This window comes from Bufo gargarizans, chromosome 2 (genome assembly GCF_014858855.1).
Source record: "Bufo gargarizans isolate SCDJY-AF-19 chromosome 2, ASM1485885v1, whole genome shotgun sequence".
NCBI lineage: Eukaryota > Metazoa > Chordata > Amphibia > Anura > Bufonidae > Bufo > Bufo gargarizans.
The window spans coordinates 240,797,554-240,817,283 of record NC_058081.1 but is presented as its reverse complement, the minus strand read 5'-3'; the positions used below and the strand labels follow the sequence as shown (position 1 = coordinate 240,817,283).

General features: G+C 41.9%; 1 protein-coding gene across 5 annotated transcripts in view; it reads right to left on the bottom strand.

Moving 5' to 3' along the window:
* MAGI2 (membrane associated guanylate kinase, WW and PDZ domain containing 2) overlaps positions 1-19,730 on the bottom strand; it is a 974,764-nt gene that overhangs the window by 96,463 nt on the left and 858,571 nt on the right. For 4 of the 5 annotated variants that reach the window (XM_044280134.1, XM_044280135.1, XM_044280137.1 and 1 more), the window contains 4 exons: positions 17,586-17,627; positions 15,137-15,228; positions 4,068-4,260; positions 2,382-2,621 (listed from right to left, as the gene is read on the bottom strand). In XM_044280134.1, coding sequence (XP_044136069.1) covers positions 2,382-2,621; positions 4,068-4,260; positions 15,137-15,228; positions 17,586-17,627 — 567 coding nt within the window. The remainder of the gene's footprint in view (positions 1-2,381; positions 2,622-4,067; positions 4,261-15,136; positions 15,229-17,585; positions 17,628-19,730) is intronic. The other variant, XM_044280136.1, reaches the window with a different exon arrangement.

Below are 19,730 nucleotides of genomic sequence, written 5' to 3'. Positions count from 1 at the left end.
ATATATTTGCTGCTCAGTGGTGCAGTTATCTGCGGTAAAGCCTTTTGTGGCTTGTGTTAGTTAAAAAAGAAAAAATATAATTGCAGCTCAGCGGTGCAATTATATGTTCTAAAGCCTTTTGTGTCGTGTATAAGTGGAAAAAAAAAAAGGGCCTATTTGCTGTTCAGCGGTGCAGTTATATGTTCTAGAGCCCTTTTTGGCGTGTATTAGTGGCAAAAGTAAAATATATGTGCCGCTCAGCATTTTTTGGGGGGTTTATGTTCTGTTATTATTCTGACGGATCAGAGGAAGGGCAAAATAATCTGTGACGTCAACACAACCTTACTGCTGACATCCTCTCCACTCTGTCGGGGGGCTCTACTTGTATAAGCGTTTAATAGAACAGGTTCTGTAGACATCTATGTGGAATTAGCTGCCGACGGTGTAAAAGGAGTGCACTTCTTCTTCGTGCTAACATCGACCTGTAAGGCTGAGTTCATACTTGAGTTATGTGGTCAGTTTTGGCCCCGTGACTGCCCAAATAAGTGAAGTGTGCTGTGGCGAAACCAACCTCACCACGGTGTTTTGGAGGGGGCTGTTTACCAGCCTCCTGCCCTGGGATTATGGTCCCTTAAGTTATTGGGTCTTAAGGCACTTGGGACAGAGCCCTCTGTCCCTGGATTGCATCCTTTGCCTTACTTGCTTGGATGAAGCACATCTTGAGAACAATAGATAGCGGCCATTTTAACTCACAGACACTGTTCTGACTTTTCAACCTGGTGCAATCTTGCCTGTATTTGGTGCACAGAGACATCATTCAGTAGTTTGAAACTACCAAACAGGGGACACATTTATTAGTGACTATTTTCGGTATAACTTGTATATTTTCAGTGTAACTGTATCTTCCAAACTACTGAACGGATGTGGGTGAATTTTGGATATGTGGTTCACCCAGATCCCCCGGTTCCGAGGATATATTGGTTATGGGGTTATTGCATGTTTTGGGGTTCCTGTGATATGTTTTATAAAACTGTATTTCTCTGCCTTTGATGATTATATTCGCCCTTGTGTTCAAATAATCATCATCGGCAGAGGGGAGTATTTTGTGTGGGTGTGTTTCTATTGTCCCATTGTGTGTTTAAATGGTGATGTCTGTCCTATTGTCTCCACATGTGTATTGGCGATCTCCCCTTTGTCCTGAGAGATAATTGGATTGCCCTCGGTTGTCTCCCGGGCAGAGAGGAGGAAACCATGATGCATTGTGGGGATGTGTTGTATCTGTTCTGTATTTGCAAAACTGTAATAAAAACCAGGCTGGGTGTGCCAGCACATCAGACCACTGCTGACCCTCAAGACGGAGCCTTGTCTCGTTATTGGGGGGATTCCCTGTATGCTGTTGGAGACTGATACGCTTTTCCTGTTCGTCTGCCGGCAGCTATTTGTGAGGTTCCAGTTTGGAGTGCTATTTTGTATCCAGTTCAGGAGGTTGGTGTTCTGCAGTAGCTGTACCTGTCTCTCGGAAAGGGGCATATCGCCTAAACGGATTTTAACCCCTTGTCTGCTGAAACGGTCCGTTACATGTGCAGTGATTCTAAGAGCAATGCCTGTCATCTGCGTGTCATACTGACTCGCAGTATTGTTTCACTACCACAACAGACTCCCTATGCGTGTTACTGCAAGGCACAGTGTTCTACACCACTATACAGGCTCTCTGCAGCCAGGAAATGGCCATTTTTTTTACGCGATTCGCCACAAATATATTTGGATCTAACCAATTTTTTTTTTTATTCGGCGAACCGAATGTTTTAAAAATTCGCTCATCACTAATAATAAATTTAAGGTGTGTGGCGGTATAATAGGAAATGCTGACATCTACTGCTTCTCCACTTAACACATGTTCACAAAATGTCTAGCAGGGATACTCAATTTTACTTTTTGTGAATATTCGCTTTAGTGTTTAAAATGGTAAGTTGCAGAGAGTAACTGTTTTAAAGGGGTTTTCTTAGATTTTTTTTATCTGATGACTGATCCTCTGGATAGGTGATCAGTATCTGATCGTTATCTGATCAGTTGGGACCCCGCTGATTGGCTATTCGAGAAGGTACATTGTACATTGGGGGTGCTTGGTATTGCAGCTCAGCCCCAGTCACTATAAAGGGATTGAGCTGTACCTAGCCCATGTGACCAATGAACGTGATGTCACAAGCCTGGGTGTCTTCTCAAACAGCTGATCATGGGGGGTCCCTGGTGTCGGACCCCCACTAATCTGATACTGATGAACTATCAAGAGGATAGATCATCAGTTAAAAAAAAAATTCTCAGAAAAAACCTTCAACTGATCAACTGTAAATTATTTAATACAAAACTACCAGGTCACAATTCATTCTGTCTGGAGAACATACCTATTGTAGCTCCAGTTTCCGGCCTGTTCAAAGAGCTAATAATTACAAAACCAAATCCTTCATTCTCCTTGCGGTGGATGATCACATCACTGGACTGAGAGTTCTGAGAAAAGCCCTCAGGAGGGGAAGCGTTGCTCTGTGCAGTATGGTTACTGTTTGGATAAGCAGAGTCACTTCTTGGGGAGCTGTGGTGTGTTGACACCGAGCCAGGACTCCTGCCATTCTCTGGGCATGTATCACCTATAAAAGCACAAAGCGCTCCTGTGTCATAGCAATGTAACATCAGCTTTATTACATTTACCTGCAGTATGCAAATTATAGAATAGTATTTATTAGAACCATAGTCACATATTTACTACATAATAATATGACAGGGGCTGTAAATTTAAGGGGGTCTTTCAGCAGGTGACCATGCAAAACAACTACTGAGAGTGCTAGATAAAAACTGACACACATTTTATTAAGCTTTTATTATCTGGAGTAGTGTGAATATTAATGTTTCTTCTCCAAGGAATCACTATAAAGTGTTATTTAAATTAATTGGCTTTAACCATTCACTGCACCAGATGACAGCTGTAGAACGTTTGTCCTGCTGTCCCCAGCACTGTCCCCAGCACTGTCCCCAGCACTGTCCCCACTGTGAGTAGTTTTGCATGGTTAAACTGCTGGCAGATTCCCTTTAATGAAAATACTGATATGGAAGTCAGAAGGATAAGAATAGTAAACATTGCTTTACAAAAAAAAAAATTCACTGGATTTTTGCTGCTTCTAAGGGCAGTATTTACTAGTGATGGGTCCCCTTGGCAAAATGCTGGGTTGCGTTCTTTAATAATCTTCCACCTAACTGCTCAAGAGCGGGAGCTATTCAATACACAGAGCAAATGGATGAGTCCTAATATTATGGAGTCCTAATATTGAAGAGAACTTGGAGAACGGGGAGAACTGGGTCCTCATGAATATTAGAACTCATCAGCTCGTGGTGTGTATTGAACAGCATTAGTGCTGGAGCTGTTTAATACAAGATTTAAGCAATTAGAGAAAATGATGCAGCATTTTGCTCAGGAGATCTGTCATTAGTTAGCAAAGCACAGTGTAATACAGTACAAGCAAAGTGAATGAGATTTGCCAAATCTCATGTACATATTGTGTATTCCTTCTATGCTGCAAGTAAATTGTTTGTGCATAAACAGAAAATCTGCACCAAAAAACACAAAAACTGCAATAAATAGAGCAGAATAATGTGCGGTTTTTAATGCAATTTTGTAGGTTGCATTTGTGCAGATAGCCTAAGGATTCTTTACTTTGCACTGTAAAATTTGACACTGAACCTAGAAGATCCATGTCCCAACTGAAACTGAGTTATTTCAAATAACATGAACATATTGCTTTCCCCAGCCTCAGATTTAGAGATATGAATATACTGTATAAGCTAAAAAAAAGGACATACCTGTAAGTCTAAGCATTAAGGGTGTAAAATATATTAGGTAAATATAATCATTAAAATAAAGATAAATTAAATAGAAATAAATAAAAAGCAGGCTATGTGTAACAGCGCCACTGTTGTTCAGTATTGAAGTCCAGCCCAATTAATTTGAATACGGCTTAGTCGCAATGCCAGAAACAGCTAAAGAAATGTGAACGCAATGCTCCATATTACATTACATTACTTAATTAGGACGTACATACCTATAGATAGCACCTTTCGTCTCACAGTGAGATTAACTTGTCCATTACGAGCAGCATTATGCATGAGATCAATCACATATCGGTGGGTTTTGCCAGCAACTGGAATCCCATCTACATATACCAATTCATCACCAGGGCGAAGACGGCCATCTCTGTCTGCTGAACCCATGGCTATTACTGCACCAATTAAAATCTAGACAGAAGAAATGTTTGAGCCCACATGAGAAGCAAATTATGAGAAGCACCGACCAATCTAAGCATTTACCATTACTGTATTTAAGTGTGTAAAATGGAAAAAAAAAGTATATATTTCATGTGATAGCAGTAGCAATAAACACAATTAAAGACTGGCTGTCACCTTAGAGATGCAAACTTTAAGATTATTGATGACAAGAAAAAACACTGTCTGTAAACAAAACCTGAAAAATGTGCCATCTTCACCCCTTAATCTAAAGGTGAGGTCAATTCTCCTCTAATAACAAATGCTAAATTATACATCAAACTATCTTCTTTGTAAAGCAATAGCAACTGCCCCAGAAGGGCTTATGGCTAACCAGAGCCATAATCTGGAGAAAAAGTACCTGTTCGTATTAGGCCCCCTATTTTAATGTTTTTTTAGATAAAGGGTTTATCCAGGATTAGAAGAAATTATCTTGTCCATAGAGTGTGCCTGGTCTTGGGGCTAATTTAGATTCAAGTTTCTAGGGTTCGGATGCAGTACAAAAGAGTGATCAAGAGGGGAGCTGTTTTTGGAAAACAGGGAAAACAGTGTACACCCTTTTTCCTCCTCTTTAGTATTGAAAAGCCCCTCATTTAATTTTACTTTCGGACTGCAGAATTTAGCATGTCTGTGCATTACAAGAAGAACTCTTTGGGGAAGATTTATGAAGGCCTGTGTTTCCAGACATCAGTCTTGATCCCCTGTGCACTGGAGTGAGATGCATCTAATTTATTAAGAGACAGGTGCCTCTTAATAAATTAGGTGCATCTCTGGTTCCTGTGCACCAGAAACTCAAATCTATGCCAGCTAGGGGATGGCATAGACTTAAGCTATAACTTACGCCACTTTCTGTTGTAAGTTACAGTAAATCCAGCAGTCTGCATAAGGCTGCACCCACTACACCACTAATAATTTGCAACTTCTTAACATTACAGTAGTGGAGTAAAAAGTTTAATAAATGTCCATGATTGACTTCCACGGGAATGTTGTAATATTCATTTCATTTGAGAACAGGAAGGGATTTAAACACTTCCTGTCGAATTTCTCACAGATTGCCGCTAATTTCTGGAGGTCTCAGCAGTCAGACTCCCTGTGAGCAGCTTTTTGTCAGGTGCCCCTTCTAACAAAACAAAATGTATTACCTAGAGAGTGGCACCCCCTTTAAATTTCTCTCTTAGCAGCTGTATGAAATTAGCACATTCTCATCTACAAGACAAATACCTATCCAACAGTGATTGCTTTACCTTGGAAAGGAGCACATTAAAAACCAATTGTGTATTTCCGTCATAAATGTAACGGGTTTACCAAGAAACAATATAGCTGTTAGCAGGAAAAGTCTGGAAGTGAAACACGATGTTCATTCAGAGCTATGGTGTCACTTAGTCATCAAGGAAAGGCAAGAAATGTGCAATAGTTACCATGTTCTGAATGGAGGTGACAACACAGAAACAGCATGTAGAGCATTTCAAGATTTAGGCAATGTTGCTATCCCACTGGGGATCCCGGGAGTACGCTTGTACAAGAATCATACATTTTTAACATCAAATATGCACTAAAATATTGCAGGTGTTCTCATATTCTTATAGTTCCCAGGACAGTGTGGGATAAAACATCCTTTTAGATATGTTCCAAGCTGAGATCTTTTTAAATGTTTCTGGCTCAAAATCTTCAACAATGGAACTTCAAGCATTAAGAACCCACTTTTAGAACTTCTTTGTAAAACTCAGAGCTCTAAAGATAAATTTAAACTTTCCACATTTACTGTGGGAATTATTTACTGTGTAAGAAAATGGTCCTTAAAGGGGTTGTCTCATCTCACTATTACTGTGACAAAATGAGACTAAACCCAGACCACCAGCTGGCCAGGAACTAGAGCAGCAAGGGAAGCAGTGTAGCACCGCAAGCTATGCTGCAATGGGAGCTACAGAGACATTGCAGCGCCGGCCATTGTACTGTTTCCCGGCCAGCTGGTAGTCAGGGTTTAGTCTCATCTCACCTTAATAATGAGACCACCTCTTTAAAGGGGTTTTCTGAGACTTATATACTGATGACCTATCTTAGATAACCCGAATCCGAACCTTGTACGCCGAACTTAAAACACAAGTTCATCCCTAGTCAGCATACCCAAATCCTCACTAATGTCATGGTCATATGTAGTTGATCTGCATTAATTTGATATAATGTGTACCTTCTGCCTAATGCGTGTGACCAGCATTTATTCGACCTGATGAAGGGAATACATCTCAACAGTTTGTTCTTGAAAACGTACTCTTATACAGTAATAGTTTCTTTGCTACAAGTGCAGTAATGTGGCTGCAATCGCCTTGTCTCTGTAGTATGAGGTATTTGGTTCCAATGAACGGATATCTGTAGAACCAAAATACATTCAACAGTAAGAGCCCTCTGTAGATCACATATCCAGCGGTCTTTCATTTCCCAGATAAAGCTCCAGAATAGGTCTTTTAATCCTCACTCCTTCAATTCATAGTCTTTAAGCTTATCCCTTCAAAGCAAAGGCTGCCAAGCTGAATGTATTAATGCATATATTAGAGGCAACATAAGGAATAAAGATGCCTCAAATTGTATAGTCTTTAAGGCAATTCTGGAAACATTTCTGCCCGCTGCACTGCACACACTGCACAAGTCTGACTGCCATGAACACGAAGCAGCGGGCTATCCAATTGCAGTAAAATGCCAAATGAATATGGTCTCGTACTGTGTTTAACTGCAAAGCTGATGGTTTAACATTTTAGATCGTATTTAGCATTTTTATGCTACAGGTGCCTACTACATGTCACTAGTCCATTTGCACAACCTGCAGTGAAAAATAAAGTCCATCTCTTGCTACACATCGTCTCCCCACCATATCCCTGCATTGCACAGACCTTCCGTAGTTCACAGTTTTTCTGAAGCGACAAGATCCATGGTCTCTTCCAGTACTTCCAGTTGAGTAGGTAGGAGGCTACTAAATAGGTATAGGTATATAGAGTGTAGGATATGGTCATAGCTGATTTACTTTTAGCAGATAGCATTTCCTGTTATCACTTCAGTAGTCTAGATAACCAAAACTAAGAATAAATTGAAGTAGGGGGCTACAAGATGGGAAATAAAAACTGCTGTTTATTAGGACTGTAAGCTGGTCCATTTAATGAACAGAACCTAGCTGTAAAGCAGCGTTCACACTTCAGCTATTTGATTAGTTATCTCCATCAGTTATTGTGAGCCCAAACCAGTAGTATTGTAATAGTAATCTATGGAACTACAAGTAGATAATCAGAATATTGGAGCTTGTCATGCATACAATCTGATATACTAAGTAAATGATCTTGCATCACATAATTCACTACTGATAATATTTTAATATGCCAATTAATATACTGCATGGCTATTATCTAATGTATTTCCACATCACCACTGCCGTTGTTAATTGTCATTTAATCATGATTTAAAATGTTCCTACATTTCTAGATGACTTTTCAGAATAAGCGGCCATGTCTGCACATGATGGATAACACTATTTCTGACCATTACATGACTTGTTTCTGGCATTTTTCAGCAGCTTCTCCATCTCTAGTTCTCTATGATCTCTGAACTGATGGGTGGACACAGGGCCGTCATAACCCGGCATCCCCGGGCAAGTGCCGGGGCCCAATGCTCCTGGGGGGGCCCACTGAGCTGCTATGAGCACTTCCATCAATACAGATGGGAGCTCTCACTGCTGTCACTTCACTTACGCAGTACCCCTTTGGTGGGGCCCTCTGAGCTGCAGAGACTCAGGACACGCCCCCTCTACACAGGACACACCCCCTCTACACAGGACACATGCTGCCTGAGGAGAGAGACCGCAGGGCTGGAGCTGGAGCAGAGAAGTGTGTAGACAGTCTGTGAGTGAGTCTGCACTGTGACTGTCTCTTGTCTGTGGGACAGAAGGGGGGGGGGGGGTCTCTTCGATCGGCTGCTGGATGCTGCTTCATTCTATTTAGTTGTATTACTGTTTCATTAAGCAGTTTGCCTCCATGATAACTGCCCCCCCCCCCTCACATATCCTGTCCTATCTCATCCTCATGGGGCCCCTGCTGTCTCCTTTCCTCCCTCATGTATCCAGAGCTCCTGTTTCACCCTCCTATCTCCTATTGCTGCCCTGCACAGACCTCCTGACACTACTTCTTGTATGAATCCCCCTCAGAGCCCCTTCCCCCTACTTGCTGTGTCCACCCCTCCTGTCCACCCAGGGCCCCTGTCTCACTCCTCTGCCTCTCATTATGGTGGCATCTGAACAGCATTCACCATAAGGACCTTCTAACGTCACAGGGTCATGTGACTGTGCCCCTTTATACCCTGCATTGTGCCCTCTTACCACACCCTGTGCAGTGCCCATAGTCATTCCCTGTACTGTGCCCTCTTATACCCTTTATCCGGTCACTGTATGGTGGTTTTATCATTGTATGGCGGTGTTATCACTATATGGCGGTGGTATCCAATAACTGCATGGCCATAACTGTATCCCCTTCCCTGCCCACACCACTTTTTTTAGACCTGGCACCACGACCGTGTGCTGGCCATGTCAGTGCTGCAGACTGCAAATTGCGATCCACAATGCACGGGCACCGACTGTGGAGCAGCCGCATGCGGATCGTGGGTCCACGATCCGTCTGTTCTGCAAAACGATAGAGCAAGTTCTATTTTTTTTGCGGAACGGAAGCACGGAACGGAGTGCTTCCGTTCAGTGCTAACGTTCTGTTCCACACCGCATCTCTGGATTTGCGGACCCATTCAAGTTAATGGGTCCGCATCCGTGATGAGGAGTGCACACGGCCGGTGCCCTGTGTGCAAGAGGCCTAAGGCTAGCTGCACACAGCTGCGATTTTGAAAACAGAAAATCTGCTCAGTTTTTCACATAGATTTCTGTGCTTTCCTGCACCAAAAACTGCATGTGTTACTTGTGGCCTTTGGTGCGGATTTTCCGCATATCTCCTCCTTGCATTGAAAAGGGTGAAATCCGCACAAAAGAGCCACAAAAAGAATTGATATGCCTCTGATTTCAAATCTAAACAGCAGGTCAATTTCCGTATGGGAAAAAAAATCCAATCTCATTTATTTTGCTGGTACTTTATTATGCCTCATTCAAAGAGTCAGTGTTTGGTCAGTGATTTCCATCAGTGATTTTCAGCCCAAACCAGGTGTAGCTATAAACACAGAACAGGGGCAGATCTTTCCTTTAGGGCTCATGCACACGGCTGTTGCCCGGATTGCGGCCCGCATACAGGGGGTCCGCAATACACAGGCATTGGCTGTGTGCACCCTGCACCATGGATCGCGGACCCATTCTCTTCAATGGGTCCGCAATCACTGAGATGCAGAACAGAGGCACGGTTTGGAACCCCACGGATGGTGTTTCTGGCCGTGCCTCCGCACCGCAAAAAAGTACAACTTTTTTGCGGTGCGGACTGTTGGATGCAGATCGTGGACCCCATTCAAGTGAATGGGTCCACGATCTGCATGCGGCTGCCCCACGGTCGTGCCTGTGCATTGAGGACCGCAGCACGGGCCCGGCCGGCACACGGCCGTGGGTATGAGCCTTATCTTATGTCTGTGGAGGCTCCAATCCTGGTTTTGGCTCACATGATGGAAATCACTGACCAAAACACTGACTTATGAATGAGGCTTTTACTCTTCTTTGTTTCCGCAAGAGAATCCGTGTGGGGAAAAATGTGTGATCCGCAACATGTACAGGTACCCTAAATCTGCCCACTATCTTCTCAACGTTTATAAGCATTTGCTGAACACATTTAATGTTAAACGAGTTTTATTTTGTTTTGTTTTTACTGGCATTTTGGTGGTGTTTTTATTTTTTTCATGTATTCCTGCTGCACTTTGTACTATGTGCTTTCTAAGTCCTGTGGAGATGCTTATGGGGGGAAAAAAGCGCCACACCTAGAGCCTTCTAAATTTTGTAAGGGGTGGGATGGGGTAACTATCTGTATGAGACCTAATAGGGTATACGTATATGGTGTGTATTATGCGCTGCTTTTTGTTCGGAAAATCGGCAGTGTAATACTGTACCAGCTGAGGAGATGGTATTTTTATATTAACTCATATTAAAATCTCATGTGCATAAGGACCTTCTAACGTCACAGGGTCATGTGACTGTGCCCCCCACCCCGTACTGTGCCCCTTTATACCCTGCATTGTGCCCTCTTACCACACCCTGTGCAGTGCCCATAGTCATTCCCTGTACTGTGCCCTCTTATACCCTTTTATCCGGTCACTGTATGGTGGTTTTACCATTGTATGGCGGTGTTATCACTATATGGCGGTGGTATCCAATAACTGCATGGCCATAACTGTATCCCCTTCCATGTCCACACCACTTTTTTAGACCTGGCATGAGCGGGAAAAGATACAGATTGCGGTGCTAAGGACCTTTGCGCCACAATCTGTGTCAGAAATACGCCTAATATAGACGTATTTCTATATAATAAATGACCACCTAATTGTATTATTATTCGGGGGTAGGGCTAATAGCGTTATATTATGTAGACTCTAGTGTGTTTTACTGTGCCCTGTATTTCCCAGTAGAAAATGATCCTTGGGAAACACAGTCCTCCTCCCTGACCACCAGGACCAGGTAGCGCTCTGTCAGTACATGGCGGCCCCCCTCCGCCACGCTGCTCCGCTGTGTACTGGGGCTTATTCTGACACTAGGGCTGGGTTCACATCCCATTTGTGCCATCCATTTAATGTATACCAAAAATGTCTGCGTTACAGATGCCTCAGACTGATGCCGTACAGTGGCGTCCGGTCACCATACAATCCTCAGACTGATGCCGTACAGCGGCGTCCGGTCACCATACAATCCTCAGACTGATGCCGTACAGTGGCGTCCGGTCACCATACAATCCTCAGACTGATGCCGTACAGTGGCGTCCGGTCACCATACAGTTCCATTGTAAAAAAACATATATGTTAACGTATGCATTTTTTACTTGACTCTGCAGGATACAAAAACGTGGAGTGCTGCACATTTGTATACATCAAACCGATAGGAAAAACGTGATGTGAACACACATGGGGGGGAGGGGGCGCACTAAAATTTGCTGTGGGGCCCAGTCAGTTCTAGCTACATCACTGCACATCTCCTTCTCTGCTCCAGGCCTGGCTCACTGCTGCAGCGGCCGCCGGAGAGAAGGAGCGCAGGGAGCTGCGGTTAGTGAATGACAGGACCACCAGCTCCCCTGCAATGATAGGTATGTGAGGGGGCCACTGGGGGGGTCATTCATCACACTGTGAGGGCCCCTTACACAGTATAATGACTCCCAGTGCCCCCCATTTAGTATAATGATCCCCATTGACCCTCCATTTAGCATAATGACCACCAGAGCCCCCATTAAATATAATAACCCCTCGTGCCCCCTCCATACAGTATAACCCCCAGTGTGGGGGCGACTGGGGGTCATTATTCTGAATGGAGGGTCACTGTGGGGTCATTATACTGTGAGGGCCCTTTACATAATATAATGACCCCCAGTGTCCCCCATTTAGTATAATGATCACCAATGACCCTCCATTCAGTATAATGACCCCCAGAGCACCCTCCATACAGTATTCCCCCAGTGTGGGGGCTACTGGGGGTCATTATTCTGAATGGGGGCGACTGGCGGTCATTATTCTGAATGGGGGGCAACTGGGGGTTATTATTCAGAATGCCGGGCCACAGGTGGTCATTATACAGTGGGTGGGGGTTCATTATACTGTGTGAAGGGCCACTAGTAGTCATTATACTGTGTGAAGGGCCACTAGTAGTCATTATACTATATAGGGGCCACTGGGGGTCATTATACCGTGTGGGAGCCACAGGGGGACATGTCAATGTAAAAAAATGCCTCATGGGGGCCCACTGGGATTTATCGCCCAAGGGTCCACATGAACCTGGAGCCGGCCCTGGGTGGACACTAGATGTTATGACATATCCCCATAGACTACACATGGAGACAGCAAAGTCTGCTCTCTGTCTCATTCACTCCGAAGCACCATATAGAACATTATAGAAAAGTGCTGATGGGAGTAAAGCACTTGGGGAGAGATAGAAGACTCACAATTAGCTGCTCCAGCCTCCCTGTCTGTGTCTTTCTGGTTGTCTCTACTCTCCTACTCACCTAAACCCTCTTCAGTGAGCTGGCCGCCCATATTGCTCTCAGACTTATCACAGAATTCAGACTGAATGTTAGTTCAGGAAAGGGGATGGGAGAGCAGAAAAGTGGAGAACAAGGCATTTTACTCTGAGCCAATATATTTCAGTGTCTTATACTTGCCTGTACTATTAATTAATGCAATGTTGTGTGACTATGCAAATTGAAACAGTGAGGATAGGGGATACTTATGTGTCAATCCTTTAAAGGGGTTTTCTGAATATTTATACTGATGACCAATACTCAGGATATGTCAACAGTGTGTGATTAGTGGAGGTCTGAAACCTGGCACTCCCAGTGATCAGCTATTCGAAGAGGCTGCGGCACTTAAGTGAGTGAAGCAGCCTCCTCACAGCTTACCATGTACAGCACTGTCCACTGGATGGCAGCTATACTTAGTATTGCATGGATGGGAATACTCTATTAAAGAGTTTTTGGGCTGTTTAAAATTGATGACTTATCCTCAGGATAGGTTGTGAACACTTGATCTGTGGTGGTCTGACACCTGGCACTCCCACAATCAGCTGCTTGAAAATGCCCCTCACCACTTACCAAATGCAGCACTATACGTTGGATAGTGACTGTGCTTGGTGTTGCAGCTCAGCCCTATTTACTTGAATAGGACTGAACTCTAGGCTATGTGACCGATGAACATGACATCACTGGGCTAGGAAGAGGCCATGGCACTCACCAAAGCGCCATGGCCACTTCAAAGGACTGATTGGCAGGGGTGCCCAAAAGTTGGACCCGCTCTGATCACATACTGATAACCTATCCTGAGGACAGGTCATCAGTATAAAACACTTGGATGACTCTCTTTAACAATTTGGCATAGGATTATGGGTGCATAGAATACTTACAGCTGAAACTAAAGGTGCCAATACATGTAAAAGTAAGTTCGGCCGAACCCAACATTGGTGGGCCTTGCCCACTATCTGAAATGTATGGAGATGTGCCGTCTGTCCCCAATGGCACAGCACTAGACTGAAAGCTATTAAAGGTACATGTCCATCTTGACGAGTCTCATCTCTGTAACATCTATTCTGTAAGGCAGCATATAAAAATGTTTTTAAGGGTTCACAAGTGGCAAATTTATTGTGATTGAAAATGTTTCATACATATTAATTTGGTTCATTTGGAAGCATTTTCAAGTGATTTTTACAAAACCCATTCAGATGAATGGAACAATTGCAGAAATGTTCTACAACAAATCTGCCATGTGGAAACATATCCAAAAAATTTCTCAGCTCTTTTAGAAAAATGGAGCACGTTCCCTTTGCCAATTTTCACAAGCCTAACTCCATTGTTACATCTGGCACAATATTAAATGCGACCCAGTTGCTCTGCACTGAAACAATTAGGGTCCATTTACATGAGCAGATGATTGGGCCAATTACCGGGAATGAATGTTTGTATGAATGCTCCTTCCTGATAATATCTCCATGTAAATGTGGTGGAGATCAGCAGAAATACATGCATACACTCTTTTGTCTGCTAATCTGATCATGTATGTGGCACAAAAATATCATTGCTTTACGGCAATATATTGCCCGGAGTATACAGGGATGTGCCACCAACAAACAAACTGTATGGGCACAAATAATTGTAGTAATGACCTTCTTCCCCATACAGCAGCCATGATTGCTCCATCTAGGCTACTTTCACATTAAAGTTTTTTGCGGATCTGTCGTGAATCTGCAAAAAACGCTTCAGTTACAATAATACAACTGCATGCATATGTCATGATCGGATCCGGTTGTATTAGGTCTTCTATAGCCAAGCCGTTTTCTATTGTGTCAGAGAAAACGGATCTGTCCCCTTTGACTTACATTGTGTGTCAGGGCGGATGTGTCTTGCTCCGCACCACATCGCGGACAGAAAAAACGCTTCAGGCAGCATTTTTCTGTCCGCGATGGGGACGCAACCAAATGAAACGGAATTCATTTTGGTGCATTCCGCTTCATTCAGTTCCGTTTGGTCCCCATTGACAATGAATGGGGACAAAACTGAAGCGTTTTCTTCCGCTATTGAGATCCTATGACGGATGTCAATAGCGGAATTGAAAACGCGAATGTGAAAGTAGCTTAACACTCCCGATCACTACCCAACATTTCGGCCTGCGTAAATGCAGCAGCAATTAGACCTCCCCTACCCAACCACAGGAATCATAGGAAATGTTGAAAGGGGGAGACAACAATTCTCTAAAAACTAAACATGGCTGACGTAAGTCAAGTTTTCAATAGATGGAACAAAATGGAGAATCTCTGTGAAAAACAGCTATTATACCAACTATACACAACAGTCTTAGGTTCACATGGAATTTTTAGGAGGAGGTTTTGAGGCACATTTTCCTGTAGGTTGTTTAGCCAAAGCCAGAAGTGGATCCAGCAGAAAGGAGAAGTATAAGTCCCTTTTCCGTTTGCTTTCAAATAACGTTTAGCTTTTTCTGAAAAACTTGCAGAAAAATTTGCCTCGCAACCTCCTCCAAAAAAAAACTCTGTGTGAACCTACCTTTCGTCCACAGGAATCTGTGTGTGATTTATATGTGACTGAAGAAATCTGGGCTGTAGACATGGTCATATGGTATTTTTCAGTGATAAAAAATGTCAGGATTTTTGTCATTGCATCTACAGGTCTACAGTCAAGTGCAAAGAACTTACAGGCTGGCCAGGTTCATCTCCACCAAGTATCCTAAAGCCAAAGCCTGACTCCTGACGTCGAAGGTGAACATCCAATTCCTTATAATCCGGTCCTGTTGGTACATAAGTGAGATATCCTTTAATAAGAACATGGGTGCCGACAGACCAGCACTGAACACACAATAGTCCGAGATTAGCAATATTATGTATTAATGAGGGTCATGGATAGAGTTAATTTGACATGGATCAAGACAGAACAAATGAAAGGCAAACACTAAAAGGGCCACGCTAAATTGGCACAAAAATAACTTTATTAACCATATTATTAAATGACATGCTACAAAGTGAAGGTTAGTCTCAGGTTAGCTACTGGAAGGTTCACTGTCAGACATACATAAAACCGCAGCAGCGCATTAAATATATATCATGGATTTTCACACCGGTAGTGTTAGAGTGAGAAGTTCAATGCTAATGCCATGGAAAAGATACAAAGCACACTATAAATATCCTGCGGTGTGCTCAGTGATTTACTACAAGACAGAAGAGCTCATCTCCAGGATTGAAAATGTCTAGATATCATTTGGCGGCTATGTACAGCTATGGAATCAATCACATGGTCCCGCTACCAGCACGATGATAACAGCTCTTACGTGTGCTATGCGGCAGATGATCGCTTTATACATTTGACATAGTGTATGCACTTCCATAAGTAGCATAATTACAGATTTGCCATTGCTGAGTGATGACAAGCTACCTATTGCTTGATGCTCTGTCACACTATCTCCAGCATGTATTCTCTGTAGCGGACATGTCTACATTAATTTTTTCCAATATCGCAGGCTTTTTTCCCCTCACTCATTTCACTTCCACACAGTGCTACTAATAAAACATGGTGATGACAGTGTTTACCACTCCTAATATTTTATCATTGCTAGATCACGGTAACAGAAAATTATTTTGCTAGTTCTGACATGTAAAAATATTGAATGAAGCGTTCTCACTGTATGAAAACTAACAAATATACAAACAGTGAGCAAAACTCATTTAAAGGGAATGTGTCATCAGAAAATGACATGTTTTTATGTTAAACATTTTAAAACATTTTTGGTGATGCTGTTTTTAAAAAAAAAAATAAAAAAAAAAATCTAAAAATAAAAAATTCTGCAGTTTTAGCCTCTGAGCCTAATACATCCTAGACATCCTGATCTCCATAGATCACTTTTTAGCAATTATTTCCTTATCCTCACAGGTAGGATTACAACAACAGATAACTCTGTATAGATAACACAGGATCACACTATTAACAATAGGTGATGGCTACAGCTTATCTACTCCCCCTCCCTGCACAGGTCATAGAGAATGCCTACTCTTGCATAGAAGTCAATGAGTCCCCACCAGTCTACGGTACCTATGGTTTATGTGGCTGCTATAAAGCATATCTCGTAATGTTGTTAACAGCAACTAAAAATGGCAGCTCCATAATCAAGTTCATGGGAAACAATACAAAGCATTTACAATTGATTGGAAAAATGGATTGTTTCACGTTATTAGTATTGGTACTAATAATGTAAAAAATATTGGTGACACTTTCCCTTTATCACAAGTAATACTAAGCCATGGATTTCTGGTGTTAAATTTAATAGTTCTATAATATATTAACTACTTTTTAATGCCATATATGAGAAATCCATTTAAGGCCCCATATGTACTAGGTAACCAAATGTATTAAAATCTGGTTTCCATTGAAAAATGTCATTGGTTATCAGTACACGTTAGCCCACAGGGGTGTAGGAAGTAAAAGGGGTATTACATGTAGAGCACAAGGGCTATGGCGTTATTCAATGTATAACAAAAAGTTAGACTGTTTCCCAATATACTTTCTGTATCAATTTCTCACAATTTTCAAGATCTATGCTTACTGGCATTGAAAATGAACCTTCACCATTTACTTCCAGGGATACAAATCTGTCCATGGTCATGTGACCATACTGTAACTAATGAGTGTACTGTACCTAAATCTGTGTGACCATCACATGAGCAGGACAGATCTACCAGTTCCTCTGTAAATTCAATATAAAGATTCTGGATGGCAGCAAACAGAGATCTTTATAACGTTAAGAAATGAATTGATAAAGTAGAGAATTGTATACATTTTCATTACTCAGTGAGTAGCCATTATTTGCTCACTTGTAATACATACCCTTTTAGCTTTCTGAACCTCTGTGGATTAGCCATACCAAACCTTTTTGGCCTTAATTCTTGGTGAATATTTAGATGATACAGGAGTTAGTGTAAATTTAGGATGATGAAAGGACTAAATCCGCAGAATGAGCAGGCTTTAGTGACAAAATGAGACATTGATAGACACTTTATTTGATCCAGAGCAATGGTCACATTATATGTATTCACACAAGGACACAACGTGATGGACACATATCGCACGGGACAATGAGTGCTATGAAATACTTGCCAGCAGGGTCCGATCTGAAACCAGTTCTGGGTGGCACTTGCTCTGAATAGGAAGATGAGGAATTCTCATAAGAAAACGTTGGGAAAGTGCTAGTCGAATAGAAGCTTATTCAGTTGATCAACAGTTGTACATGAGAAATGTGTATCACAAATAAAAGCAATACAGCCCTCGTATGAATGGAGGATGAAATATTACATTATATTACAACGTATCCATTAGACATAATAAGCAATTCAATCTGAAATGTTATCATTTACCCTTCATTAGTCGACCAATAATCTACCACTTATCTTGAAAATACGCTAATGAAACATATGAAGTCATTAAAAATAGCTTCTTCTTATTAGCATAAATTCTATTAAAGGGGATCTATCACCAGATTTAATATTTCTTGTCTGAGGGCAGCAGAAACGGGCAACAGAGACCCTGATTCAAACCCTGGGTTACTTACTTTCTTTTAGCCCCATCCCTTTCTTAAAATCTCTACTGAGCAGCTCCAATGGCACACAAAACCTTAAATTCAGGAGCTGTAATTCCCCCTGCCCACCCATGGATGATTGACTGCTTCCTTCCTGTACTGTGTAGAAGAAGAAAGCGAACAACCACTGGAGGGACCTGAGAGCTCATGAATGCAAGGACTCCTGAGTTCAATCAAGCAGTGAGCAGACTTCAGTCCTAAGGTCCTGCTGGAGCTGCTCAAGAGGGATTTTAAGGAAATTCAGACCTCAGAAATGCAGCATCAAACTGGTGGCAAATTCCCTTTAAAACCATGAAAGGTACAAGGATATTGCTAGAGAAGGATAAGGATAAATATAGGGTGGAGGAGTACACTTATTCTATATGCAAGGGCACATTAATATTTTTTTCTGGCTGATATGAAATAACTGCCATTTTGTAAAATGTCATATTAGACTATATTTGTTTTAGAACCAAAAAATAACTGGGATTTGGTTAGTGTACTGGGTATTACAAAGCAACAAAAAGGAATTGTTACAACGGTAAAATGAATCCTCTACCAAAGGGTGGACCTGTGTGAAAGAAATTAAGTGGTTAATAAACATGAATGGTGCTAATTGTACTTAATTGTCAAATATTCTCCTTCTTTATCTCAGCAAACATCTGTGATTAGGAAATATAGTCACTTGATTTGTTAAAGGAAGTTATACAGACTAGGGAACTTTTTGCATAAATATATACATGGAATTTTTCAGATATGAGTAATGTCTGTGTCTAAGTGACTATGTGTATTTTTCCATTCCGTTATGCTTCTGATTGGTGGCTAAAGGAGTGGTGACTGTAGTCTGACCCCTGCCAATCTGATGTTGATTACCTAAACTAAGAATAGTGCAAAAAACAAACAATATAAAATAAAGTGCAGATTCACACTACCATGGATGACATGCAAAAGCTGAACACATGAATTATACTAAATTGCTACCATACATGAAAATTTTAAGCTCTTTTTTTCAATATTATGTCGGGCCCGTCTACTAACAACAAGGTGGCTTCTGGAGCTGGGGGCCTAACACTATCAGAATTGTCTTTCCTGGGCCTGATGCAGCCACTACCACAATTGTACAAAGCAAAATATATTTTTTTGCATTGTACAAATGGAGGAGGGGCTGCCTCAGTTTGACTGTGCACTCCTGCCCATCTATTGAGCATACTATAGTTAGATCCTACACTACCCTGAATTTTGTATGCTTAGGCCCTATCAGCAGGAGCCACCTTGCTGTTGGAAGATTGGCCCGACACAATTTTGATTAAAAAATATGTGCAAATTTTCATGTATACAAAGTCAGCAGTAATATAATTCATATTTCCAGTGTATGCATGTGTCTTCGCGCATGGAGAAGGGTGCTACTACATACAGTGTTTGCTATCCTGAGAATAGATCATCAATATACTAGCACTGCACAACCCCTTTAAGTATATCCAATTACATTTATTACTAAAAACATTGAATGTAGAATTGTAGGCTTTCTGCAAAAAAACTCTAAAGTTAAACCTCACTTTTGAGGAAGCTTCACTTATTCGGTATTTCACTCATACATGTCTATTATCAGAATTGTCATCTTTGAAAATTATAGCGGTCCAGAAAATAAAGCAGGCCTATATCAAGTAAATCAAACTGCCAATCAAGTC